Source organism: Charadrius vociferus, unplaced genomic scaffold, assembly GCF_000708025.1.
Source record: "Charadrius vociferus isolate BGI_N301 unplaced genomic scaffold, ASM70802v2 scaffold444, whole genome shotgun sequence".
Classification (NCBI taxonomy): Eukaryota; Metazoa; Chordata; class Aves; order Charadriiformes; family Charadriidae; genus Charadrius; species Charadrius vociferus.
Window position 1 is genome coordinate 1341003 of NW_009648242.1, and position 13310 is coordinate 1354312.

Below are 13310 nucleotides of genomic sequence, written 5' to 3' on the forward strand. Positions count from 1 at the left end.
ATACAGGCAAATACATTCTTTGTTAAATGTTACTAATGTCTAATTCCTGTCCTCCAAATACTGCCATGTCGATAATAGCTTCTCCTTCCTACCTCCTTTACAAAGCAAACGAAAGGGTGAGGACACACAAGGATTCTCCACTGGTCATAAAACCCCAAATTATTTGCATAGACAATTTCTCAGCAGTTCCCTGTCCTGTTCCTTACAGAAGTACATTTGATGAGAGGTGTTACACATATTTTTGAGTCAAAACTGAAGTTGTAAAAGGATGCCAGGTGTGTTGCCACTCTCCCAAACTCATCGCCCAGTCCAAAACCAGAGCGGCCAAGGTACCCTTTCCTGTACCAGCCAGCCAATGCCTGTTTTCTCCCATCCATTCCTGTGTATTTCTAGCAGCAGTAGTGTCTTTCTTGTCTTTCTCTGCCCTAGCTGACAACTTCACTACCTCTTCCAACTTTGGCAGCCAGACCATAAATTTGTTATGATTCTAAAGTTCAGAGAAACTAGGAGGCTGTTTAGAGAAAATGGATCCAAATTGCCATTCCTAGCCTCATGATCAAACAGCAAAAGGTCCAGGAAGGAGCAACCCATACAAAAACTGGGTTTCATAAGTTCTGTTGCTCATGGAATAATCGAGCTGTTTCTCCCACAACTATAAACTAAAATTCTGCACAGGACATGATGTACAAGAAGCCACTAGCTGGTGAAAAAACCCACCACCACTCAGGCATATTTAAACTTTAGTCCAAATGCCATCTGAATGTTTCACTCACGGCTAACTACATCTTTTTTTTAAATGATGTTTAACCTACCTATAGCATATTTTCTCATTGGATACAAAATTGAGAGGAATGCTACTATGACTACTTAATACAGTCATGATCCTATGCCCATGAAAACCAGAGAGAATCCAACGATCATTTTTACGGGGCTTTCGATCAGGCCCATAAGGCACACAGGCTATTAGAGGTACGTGCACAGTTTTGAAAATTTAACTGCCAGCATAGAAGTGTAAATGCAGTATTGATTCTTGATGATGGTGGTAGAAAATTCATGGGCTTCAAAGTATCTTGAGGCAGAACTTAAAAATAAAAGGCTGCAAGGGTGTGTTTTGAGTACATGTGCACATCCTGGAAACATTCTGCCCTGCAGACACAAAGCTTACGAATGCAAAGAGCTCAGCACCCACTGAGTCCTGTGGTCGTCTTTTGGGAACAAAGCACCTCAGAAGGGAGATTGTGCAGCTGGCAGAAGCCTTTGTTGCCTGTCGGTGTGAGCAAAGGCCTTTGGTATTCAGCAACTGCCTGCCAGGCACCCTGTGCCCAGTGAAGACAGGGAGAGAATTCACCAGCTTCAGCAGGCAAAGGCCTTTGGTATTCAGCAACTGCCTGCCAGGCACCCTGTGCCCAGTGAAGACAGGGGGAGAATTCACCAGCTTCAGCAGGAGAAAAAAGTCAAACCCGTTGTCAACCATTTTCAGCACAAATACACGCCATCTCCTTCAGGCAGCAGCATTTCTGGGTACTCTTTGGACCTTCCTCAGAGTACTGCTTATCTATGTGCGGTCAGCTGCCAGCCCCGTCTTACTTTCAACTATGGAATTAATGAAAAGCACATGGAGACCACGAGCTTCCTGCAAAACACAGGGACACGAGGGATCGGCGTTTTCAGGCTCTATCAGTGGCTAGTGGCAAATGTAAATTCCTTAATAATGTCTCTTTTAAAATTAGGCAAATAATGCTGTTGGTTAAGTTAAAAAAGTATCATTCATCACAGCAAATGGATGATTTTTACTGTCTGTTTTGATAAACAGAATTGCTTGTGATTGCCTGATTAACTTGGAGAGATGTATATATAGAGAGCTCTGAAGATATAAAGGACCAAGAGTGTTAATTATCAAATTAAAACCTTTTTAAGAGGAACTAAGGTCTGTTCCTTCAAAAATCTACACGCACATATTCAGCTGCAAAATAAGAGACTGAGATATTCCATTTTTCAGCCTAGAAACATGTACTTGCTACTCCAGCAAGAACAAAAGGAATGGTGAGTGATACTCAGCATTATAATCTATTCTACCATTATTCTATCTAAAAGTGTGGGACATCCCGTAGATAATAAACAACTCAGATGCAGTTAACAGCAAATAGTATTATATCTTCAGCCTATACAAATAAATGGAAGCCAAAATAAGTCTTATTTTTAACTAATCCAGTCTTCTTTATACAGAGACCATACTATGGAACTGAAACATTCCTCTGAAAATGTAATTGGTATCAATAACTCAAATTATAAATATTCAGAAAATCTGTAACTTTCTTCAAAATAGTGAGTTTAATTTCTAATAAGAATTTGAGATTTTTTTCCCATGCTTTTGGTTTCCAAGACTTTCTTCTACAGTCACACAGGGTTTTTCATCATCCTTTTTATTACCAGAATCCAAGGTTCTCTCTGAATGGCTTTGCCTAGTGAGCTGCAGCTCTGAAGAAACCATACACATGGACAGATTGAGACCTGGTGAAATTGCAATTGAGTCCTGCAAAACCTGGAGCGTAATAATCTATAGGCATCGTTCGCAACAAGACTGGGATGGGTTAGCAGCAGAATTTGGAAGAGAGCAACACCAGCTTTCTCTCTTTGCTAAATGCTGTAATCACCACCTTGGGCTTCTTTTGCCCAGTCCCTTGAGTCAGTCCAAGTAGCCCCGTGTAGCTCCCACTGACCAGAGCCTCTAGATCCCATCTCTTGTGGCAGCTAAGGTAGTTACCTGATCGACTCTTTCCTGCACTGCTCCTGCGGCTACTTACAGGGGTGCTCAGGAAAAGAAATCTGAATTAAGTGATTCAAGGAAGATCACCAATGCCACATTAAAGACTTGCACGGACATTTTAATTCAGAACTGAATTGGCCTTAATGAATTAAAATAAAATGAAAGAGTTTATGAACTGAATAAACATCCACCCAAGGGTTTATGGTGATATAACTAATCTGTTTCCTATTTATGGTTTAAATAATTCAAGTTACAATGTATAAACAAGCCCCAGTATAAACAAGACTTAGACCAAGATTTCTAAGAAACTATTTTTCATCAAGCTATCTTTGATTCCCTATCCATAACCTGATTTTTCCTATTAAACCTCTGTACACAGGGCAATTCAGTCTCTCTTTCTAGCAACTATTTATTATTCCTCAACATATTAGCCCCAGCAGCCCTGGAAAGAGCTCATAAAGCTAATGGTTTTGTCTGGATGACTGTCATTTGTGTTTCAGATCCCTGAGGACCTGGGTTTCTCATCCCTGCTGCCAATACCCTATACCTCTAGCTGTATGTGCCTTTTTAATGCAGTTCACAGACATGGAAATAAAGGGCAGCTACTGTGATTAAAAAATCCCATCAGATTAGAGTCATTGGGCTGCATGTTCACATTACCGTACCAATCCATTTCCCAGTAACAACATGGGTCAGATGTCAATTGGGTCACTGATACAGTAGGGCTTAATCGAGGGATTTCCCCCTGCAGGAAACACCAAGAGAGCACAAAATGGCATTCTAGGAACAAAACTTCCTCAACAGCACTTCTGAGTGAAGGCATCTAACAAATTTTGCCGTCAGAAACTACCTGGCAGCAGCCTCTGAAAGGCAGGGGAGATTTTCCTCCCCGTTGTTCTGGGAGCAAGAGGACCATGCCCACCTCTGACCAAAGTGCAGAAGAACTGGTGGAGTCACCGAGCGGATTTCCCCAGCTGAAACACCCAGCCTCTGCGGTGCCACTGATGGATCCCACCAGGTCTCAAGACACGCACCTGCATAACATTGATTACTGACTGATGACTAATTTGCATGGCAATATCCAACGGCTGTTGCTTTGATAGAATAACAAGAATGACCTGGGGCATGAGTTGCTTAAAAGCAGGATCCTGCAACCAGCCAGCACCCCACCAGAAAGGACCTGCAGCTTTTTTGGGTCACTGGGATAACCTGGCACTGCAGCTGACTACTATCGCTCAGGTTTTGTTCTCATCACAGACCAGATGTCTCATGGCTGTGAAATGTTGCTTTTTCCCCCCACATCTTTAAAAAAGGCAGCAAAAAGCTGAAGAATGAAAGCCAACAGTCTGAGAAATACTAAGTAATTTCCATGCTTCAAATGCAATCTAAAAATAAAAAGCAGCTTCAACGCATTTTGTTGTTAACTGAAAGCATTCTAAAATAATCTGTAAGGACCCCAGTCTGATGAAGTCCTGTACATTCATCAGTCACAGCAATAGCAGCTGAGGGTATACAACGATCTTTTTACACAAGAATGAGCTTCTTCCAAACACGCTCTTCTCTCTCTCCCCAACCAGATATTCTATTATTGCTGATTTGTTGGTAAACACTTCTTAAACCTTTTCCAATGAATGTCGTTCTCTAATCCATATACCATGCAGAAGCTTATGCTCTTAACAGCATCTATTTTTCAATCCTCAAAATTTGCTGTAAATTCTCTAATGGATTAATTGTATTATTATATTATTTTAACAGGAATGCATTGTTGTAGAATTATGTCACAGTATTACAGTTTGGGCAGCGTCGTATAATCTTCACAGCAGCTGGAAATGTAATTAGCATAAAAAGCAAACAGCCTCATTAAACATCCCTTTCCTGTAAGAAGGGACACATTTAAGAGCCTCGTCTCACATGTTCCATTAGAGCTGGCACGGGGCTAGAACGATCCCAAAACGCATTTTTCAGTCCAGCTAAGCAAAGTCCACTTCTTAAACCCTGGAAATGTTCTGCAGCCGATCTCAGGAACACACAACGATGCTGCTCTTGTAGTGGAATACACTCTCCTCGGGGCGTGATTATACCCCCCATTTTTGAACCAGGGGCTTCCAGGTGGCAGTTCAAGTATACAACTAGACAACTGCTTTAACTGCCCTCTGCGTACAAATTAGATCTGCAGCTTCCAAACGCATTTGGATTCTTTTAGTCTTCTTAAAACGACAAATCTAAAACCACTGATAATTTATAATTCCAGCAATAAAGGAGCAAACATCACCCACTGCTTTCCCTTGCTATAAAGTGCCTTCTGCCACCGTAAGCTTTGGGCTGTTTATCTAATCGCATGATTGCAAAGGACCACTGGGTTTAAAAATCTCTGTGGATTTTCAGTTCCAGAGCAGTCAGTAGACACACAGGCTAGTTTTGCTCCCTCTACAGAAAGGCAAAAGGTTAAATTTTTTAAAAGTTGGGTACAGTTTTGCATGAATTCTGGTGCAACTTTGGGACAGCTTCTCAAAAGACATTAAGATAATGTTAGTGCATGCAAAGACAAGCTATGGGCAACCTGCATTTAAACCTAAAATATATTTTTTTTTCACTTCCAAAATTAATAAGACATCCAGTGTGCAATTTTGGATCAATGCAAAAAATAAAACTGAAAATGGATTTTAATTTTTTATTCAGTTCTTGAGCTCAAGCAGTGTAATATTTCAGCAGACTTAAAATATAAATGTTTTCCCGCCTGCCAGGTCATTTTATATTTGGAATTCAAATTTTTAGCTATGCTTTTTAAGAGCAAATTCAAATTTGAAACGGAAACGTATATTTGAATAAGAACTCTTCTAGCATTTATCTAGAATATACTGAAATATAATGTGCTTATTTTCTGGAATTTCCTTCAGATAAAAATATTTGCTTAAGTCGCTGTGCATTCATGAACAGCCCAAGTTCCAGCAAAATGGCGCTTTTCTCCAGGGAATGACAATTTGCATGTCCCTCAAAAAAACCCACAAAACAGGGAAGAAAGAATCACTGATTAACTCTGAAAAGTGGTTGTATTGCTGGGTTTTTACAAAACTGGAGCTCCTTTTTGGAAGACTGGACTAAGCTTTCCATCAGTGCCACTTCCTTCTCTTCTCCCACAATCTTGGGAATGATCGGTGATTTTCCTCACAGCATTAATGCTCTATGAGCTGCCTCAGCACAGCAGAAATACCTGGCTGGGACCAGTGTCCGTATTGCCAGCTCACTGTCTCACATCGAAAGGGCTACTAGAGGTTTTACAGTCTCATAAATGAACTTCATCAAGGATGAGAACAGGACATGGGGTATTTCAGGCTTCAGGGTAACTTCAGATCCAGCAGGGTCTGCAAGGGAGACTTTGCTCTCTTTCTCAACGCTGATTCAGAATTACACTTCCAAGTCATCAGAATAAGAGGGTGAATGAAGAAAAACCATAATTACCTCAGTTCTCCATACCTAAACCTAGAGACAGTCCAGCCTGAAAGTATAAGAGGAATGGCAACTGAAATATTAATACCTTTCACATGGAATCACAGTTGTTATTAAATAAAATTCAGGAGAACAGAATGGGACCATAAAGTACTTTAAAACACAATCATCCTTGTTAGCCAACGATCCAAACAAAACCACTGCTTTCAAAGTACAGGCTGAAAACAGGACCTTTGTGGATAGATTTCAATAACCTGGTAGGCATTTGGAAAAAATACCCAAAATCTCTCCCCCCTAAACCACCTCCCCAAAAGTACAGGCAGAGGTGAGGGCAGGCATGTCTGCAGCTTCTCCTTAACTTCCCCGAGCAAAGGTCTCACCCGAACAGCATGACCAGTTTAACAGCCCAAGAGTTTTACATTAGAAAACATGAGAGGCAATCGTTGGCAAAGCAGAAGGGAGTTGGAAGGTTTAAGAGCAGCACTGGCAACACATTACTGAATTTCTACCAATTTGAATATTCTGGAAAGCAAAGTTCAAAATATTTACCTATTGTAGTTAGAAGTAATCAGCAAAGGAATAAAATGAGCTGGGGACGGTTTATGAATAGCAGTTCCTCTAATTGCACAGATTTACCACATTTTGTTTTCTTCTTGTTATTCATCAGAAACATTGAAAGTCCTTGCCTGTAAGTGTTGCCAAATTTAAACAATCCCTCTGCTGACTGGGAGACTTAACATATATAAACACATTGACATAAGAATTTTCATAGAACACTTTTTAAAAAATTCTGCTTGGAAAAACCAAAGCACCGAGGCTTAGCAAGTGAAAGAAATAGCATAAAATGAATGGCTGTTTTAATGCAGATTCTGGGATTGGGGCTGCTAAAGGTTTCATGAGTGGATTTAGGTTTAGCACACCTAATTTTCTTTAAACAATTTTCATGTGAATCAAAGTAAATGGAAGAGCATGCATGCCCTCCCTAAAAAAGCGAACTGAAAAAATCCAGATGCTCCATTTGTGGCACTGTCTACCCTATTGGGCTTTAATCTTTAGATCCTCAGTGCAGACCTCAGCTACCTCAGTTTAACAGAGTAACTGCTAGCAAGAGAAGACTGTCATCCTCTGTACAGTCAACTATTAAGAGTCCTAAGGTCCCTGGCCAGAAGATCAACCCACGAACCTGCCCTGAAAGTCCTAATCCCCCCAATCCAACCTTCCCCAACCCAACTGATGACGCCCAGCTCACACTGATTTGCTTCTTGGCTCTTCTGATATCCAGGTCTACTTTGTTCAGCCCCAGTCTTTATCCTTACAAAGTCCCCAGCCGTACACCTTGAGACAGGTTACTGAACATCAACCTCTACAATTTCACACTAAGCAAATGAAGCTGTAAATGAAGCAACTTCCCTCTTCTCAGGAGGGCACCCCAAGCACGAGGCTTGGAAGTCACTGTCATGTCCTTCATTGGCCACAGAACAGGACATGGCTTGCTCGCTCAACCATGGGTTTGGGGGATGGCAGCTGTGGCACCGGAGGACTCATCCATCCTCACTGGCCTGTGGAAAAAGTTGTAAGTATTTCTAGGAGTTGGACATGGTACATGAATGAAGGGAGGTTTCAAAGAACCTAAGAGGAGTGGAAAGCCTGAGTTCAACAGATTTCCTTTTCTCTCTTTAGTCTGACTGACTGTCTCAGACAACCCTCTACTTAGCAATAGAGCTGCTGTGGAGCCGCCTTCTGACACTGGACTTCCTCTGCTTATTGTACAGGGTGCCTATGTACCTAACCCAAACACTGCTCAATCCTTTGCCTCTCCTACTTACAATGAGTTTTCTGCACACCCCTTAATTTCTCACCCTCTCCGGCTTTCCTCTTCTCAGTACAACCAGTTTCCTCCAAGCACAAGTTACATGATTCCTACTCTGCCTGAGCACTGAAACTCAGAGAGCAAGGATGGGGGAAGACGGACACACCAATTCTTTAAAATGAAGGTCACCAGAAATGTGAAATGGCAAAACAAGACATTTTTCCCCTGTTCAGACTCCTGCAAGCAGCTGAAATACTTTTTTTTCTGAAAGGCTGCAAGCAGTTGGCTCTTGATAAATACAGTGATAAAAACCTTCAATAATAAGTAAGCCCAGAACCTATCTTCCCCCAGGCTTCTTTATTTCAGAAGCACCTCCTTCTCCAAAACATCGCCAGGAAATGACATTTCACCAGCACATGTACGGCACTGCAACAAAACAGCAGCACACCCAGGAACTGTTTTCAAATTCATATCAAGGGGAGCAGAACAAGATGAAGGTATTAAAAACAATTACAAAGGTAACTGGAGACTGAGGAACAGTCAGCTTTCTCTTTTGCTGTCTGCTTTGCTGATTCCCAGAGAGCCCAGTGTGGCTTTAAAAACCTTGTGCAGCCTGCTGGAGCCATCCCAGCTGCATCCAGTCAAGGAAAGAAAATTCACCCTTTCTTTCTGGCTCCTTCTGCCATAAGTGAGACTGCTCTTTATCAGTTAAGAGAAACCGTCTCATCAACTGACATAATCTTGCCATTTAGAAGTTTGCCTGTGCTCCCAAAGCTAGAGTTGTCAGCTTTATCATACTGTTCATTGCTGTGAGGGGTCCTCAGCCCTCCATGGTAATAAAGGTTTCTATGCTTTCCGTGAAAGATGAAATTTTAGGTGAGTTTAAAAAAAACAATGCACCACACTTTTGACTATAGCACGAAGATCATTGTGGCTGAGTTTAATTTCTTTGTCTAACTCCCTGTACATGTAACTTCACTGTCAGGAGTGTTTATATTGTACTGTGGGAATTTTGGTATCCATCAAAGAACTTTCATTAGGATCTTCTGTCGTAAAATGATTTGCAGTCCTGACACTGAAGATCACTCAGTGCTGGAGGGAGCTTCACTTCTGTCCAGGAGCAGGATTACAGTGAGAATGAAGTTGGTTTTTGTCCCGCTGTGGTACACTGGCATCCTTCACACAGTATAATCTCCCCTCCCCTTTGCTCTGAGATTGAGCCTGTCCACAGCTGGAGCCCATCTGTCACTCATGGTGCATGTCCTGAACAACCTCCTTAATCCTCCACCTTGCAGCAGAAGAGGCCGCTCAAATCAAACCCCAGATGTGGGTTCATCTGGCACTTACCATCTGCAACAACAGACCACCCCATAGCGTGATCTTTTCTACCCGTTCTGGTCACTCTACAAAATACCTAATGATGATGCTCATGGACAGACCAACGGCAAGGCAAAGGCTTTAGATGTCTGCATCAAAAACCATGACGTTCACCTTCATGACTAAGTCAGCCACAAGGCAATGTCAGGCTTTGAACCCTTCTGCATAGTCGCTACACAGATATCAGAACCAATGTAACCTATAAAGTATATGAAACACATGCATCATTTTCACCTTCTGCTTGTCAGTGTGACAACACAATAATGAAGACGGAGGACCTGTTATGCTCAAACATCATGATATGAGTATTGATGTGCTGAAAGGAACCATATATAAAAAGCACAATGTTAAGGTCCTCAATCAATTAAATCACAGATTTTCTATCTCATCTTATGCAATTATCACGCGTCAGAAAATAACTTTTCCTAATACCCAAAAGGGGTTTTTGCCTACTGACCAATGAACTAAAGCATTCACCTCTGAATAAATACTCAGAGCTTTTAGTCTGATAAAGATATGGATACAATATGTTAGCACTTGGAAATCTCAAGAAAAAGGCAACCTTTCAACCTTAAATATCAGCCTGACTCTCTCTTTCTTCCAGTCCTCTCCCAGAATAAAACTCCCATTAATTTCAAAGGAAGCTTCAACAGATAAGGTCATGTGTTTTGACCCATACTGTTTTCGACATTTAAAATAACTGAATCTATTGTTGCAGCAAATAAGAGCCTAATAAAATACTTGTATTACTATTTATTTTTTGATAATTACTGATGTTCTGTGCAGGTGGGAAAGCTTGGTTGCATGCCTGTAGGACACTAATAAGAAATGTTTTTTTTTTTTTCCAAGCGTCACATTTATCAGTGCACTAGAAGAAAATAAGCGTGTATTAGGAAGTTTCATGCTGGCTCTCATTATGCCATCTCATAAGCTTGTCCTTTGATTTATTATAAAAATTAAATATATTTTCTCAGTGAGATCAGAGGTATTAGATGAGAGGCCATGCAAATGCTGACAGAAAAACGCTAGTTTTCCAGCACAAAATCTTTTTTTATTACACATACTAGGTTCAACCAATGCTGCTGAATTGCCAGGGGAGTCTGGTAGGATCCTGGTGGATTCCTGTTCCCCAGAGGCAGGGATGATGGAAAGTGTGGGGTCCCCAGCTCTGATACAGTCCAGAAGTAAGTCTCTCCCAGTGCCTCCTGCAGGGTGCTCAGCAAATTTGACATCCTTGTCAATTTTGCTGCAGTTAGTAGCAGGGGAGCTGACAGGAATACCAATTTTGCAGAGCAGCTGCAGGATACTGTTAGCTTGCTAGAAATGAAAATTCTAAAAAAAATTAAAGGTTTTGGATTCAGCTGAGATCAAACCCAGTACTGCAATCGACAAACATTCCCTGCAACCTGGAGACCCAGCTTTTAAATTAGTTCTTCAGACTCTGAAGGGTCTTACCAGGGGAGGAGATCTGATGGCATGTCTGGTTAAAGCTTCCTTCCCCTCTGAGAAAAGGAAATACATGTTTTTACTCTGGTTTTAATCTGTGGGTACTTTCCAAATGTTTCAGTAAATGGGGCACGTCTAGTAACACTTCTTGTAATGCCCAGAGTAGACTATGCAAGCGTATTCAAGCCAGCTTCAAACTAATCAGTCACAGCAGTATGCAGCTCAGCCCCAGCTCCTGGAGCTGGATAAACTATGCAAATAAATACTAGGCAGGCTTTGGCAACCCATGGTACATGCTGAACTGCTGTGGTTATCCTCCTAGCTGTAACCAGCTAACCCAGCATGCTGGAACTAGCTTCAAAGTAGTTGTCACCACAGCATCCCTGTAGCCCTAAGGGCTAGATGGTTATCATGGAAATCCTGCTACACTGCACTATGGATATGAATGATACAGAACATGGAAGACAAGCCTTTTGTTTTGCAGAAACGTGTCATTTTTAATGACAATAGTTCTCAGCTGCCAAGTCAAAAAATACAATCATCACCCAGAGTAATACAGCCATCTATTCCAGGTCATTAGTCTCTGCTTGATGAATCAGAGAGCAGCTTAAACAGCATACAGTAAAGAGCACCTTTGGGTATGAACCCTGAAAACTCTTATTCTGCATTTAACCTCATGCAAGACTTTGCATTTGGCTAAATGAGACTTTTCGTGCAATTATGGGCCATTTTCAGGAGTACAGGCTTCGGGGTTTCAGAAGGTACAGTCAAGTCCTGCCTGAAAGGTTCCACTGTGCAATAAACAGGTCAGAGAGCAACTGGGCTGTAACTCAAGCCTCTTCTGGCACTTAAATAAGCAAGATCCTCACTGCTTCCTTTCTAGTTCTAGTGAGAACAATAAGAAATCAGAAGAAAATTCGTGTTTACCCACAGACAATCCAGGCTCAAGACTTGCAAAACCACATGCAATAATTATTAGTCATCATGGAATAACAAAGAAAAGAAACCTTCTAAGTAGATCACAAAGCTTGGAAACTAACACGCCAGGTACGAACTTCCACCATGTGCATCAGTGCCTGGATCTGATATTCTTGCACAGACCAATTTACAATATAAAAACATGTTTTTGCAGTTTGCCATTGCAATTATTTTTTAATTAAAAAGTCTTAAACCAGGAGTGTTAGAAAGCGATGGCAGAAGGAGGGGTGTGGCAGGAAGAGAGATTTGTTTTTCTCAGAAAACAAGTGAGACATCTTTTCTGCCCAATGGAACAAATAATTTATGGTTACAGAAGTTACTCAACACGTCAACTCCTTTGTCATGTATCTTTCTCACTCTTCTATTAGCAGGAGCTTGAATGTGGCTAAATCCTCCACTAGTGTTGTCTTTTCATACCGGCATTTCCTTTACCCATAATCTGATAAATCAATGTAACAAGATTTCTTCTCGGTTACCCTTTAGCTCTAGTAGCAAAACCTGAATATGCAGCTTTGGTGAGCTCCTGCTTTAACTGCAGTGCACCCAACGTGTTGTTTGGGGGTTCCTTTTTAAAGAAAAAGCTATTAACAAAGTTAAAGATCTCTTAGAATGTGAGAAATATCTCCAAGCCAAGCTTCAACAACCTTTAAAACTTACATAAATTTGGCCTCCACTATACCTTTTTAGTCTTGTTGACCAAACAGTTCCAGATCAACAAACCAACCCAACCGCGACTATTACCTGCTGAAGTGTGCTTAAATTTTTCACTCTTCTTCTTCCTCCATTTCCATGGCTTAAACAGCCTTCCGAGAGTGGCAAATTTGCTTCTTCTTCTGATCGGAGGTGTGTGAGTCCCAGGTACTAGAGAATCTGAACGCATTGCAGCCAGTCTCTCCACTTCCTCAGCTGTAGTTTCAGCAAGAAAAGAAGAAAAAAAAAGGGGGGGAGGGGTTTAAAATAAATGCTTTAATAAATTATCAGAGAACCACACAGATGGTCAAAATTTTCCATGGTTACAGAGAACAGTAAAAAAGGGGAAAAAATTGTAGTCTTTATTATTTTAACATTATTTTATTTCCTTTCGATGGAATCTATCATCTACTGTAAAGATCAGTATTAACAATCAGATTCAACAGGAATAAGGACTATTACAATAGCAAAGTTACAATCTTTAACAAATTGTTCTCCATCGTTCTAGACGGCTGGCAGTCCATCCGCCAGCCATTCCTGGGGAAGCGTGACAGAGATTGGGGAGGAGAAAGCTCAAAAAAAAGATGCAATACTGCTTAAAAGAAATATTGCAAGTCTTTCTTTGCAATGGAAAGAGACATTTCCATGAACTACTATTTACCCTGATAAGTAACAACCCTCCAGTATCATTACTGTGTCCATTAGAACTGCCGAGGTTACAAAAGGGGCTGTGTTAGGAATTTCCTAGTGACAGAAAAGGTGCTAAAAATTCAGAAGGTTCCTTCCAGTCCCACT

General features: G+C 41.1%; 1 protein-coding gene across 1 annotated transcript in view; it reads right to left on the reverse strand.

The window, feature by feature from the left end:
* Nucleotides 1-13310, reverse strand: part of PHACTR1 (phosphatase and actin regulator 1) — a 310226-nt gene that overhangs the window by 114345 nt on the left and 182571 nt on the right. The window contains exon 3 of the mRNA XM_009884181.1: nucleotides 12567-12731. Coding sequence (XP_009882483.1) covers nucleotides 12567-12731 — 165 coding nt within the window. The remainder of the gene's footprint in view (nucleotides 1-12566; nucleotides 12732-13310) is intronic.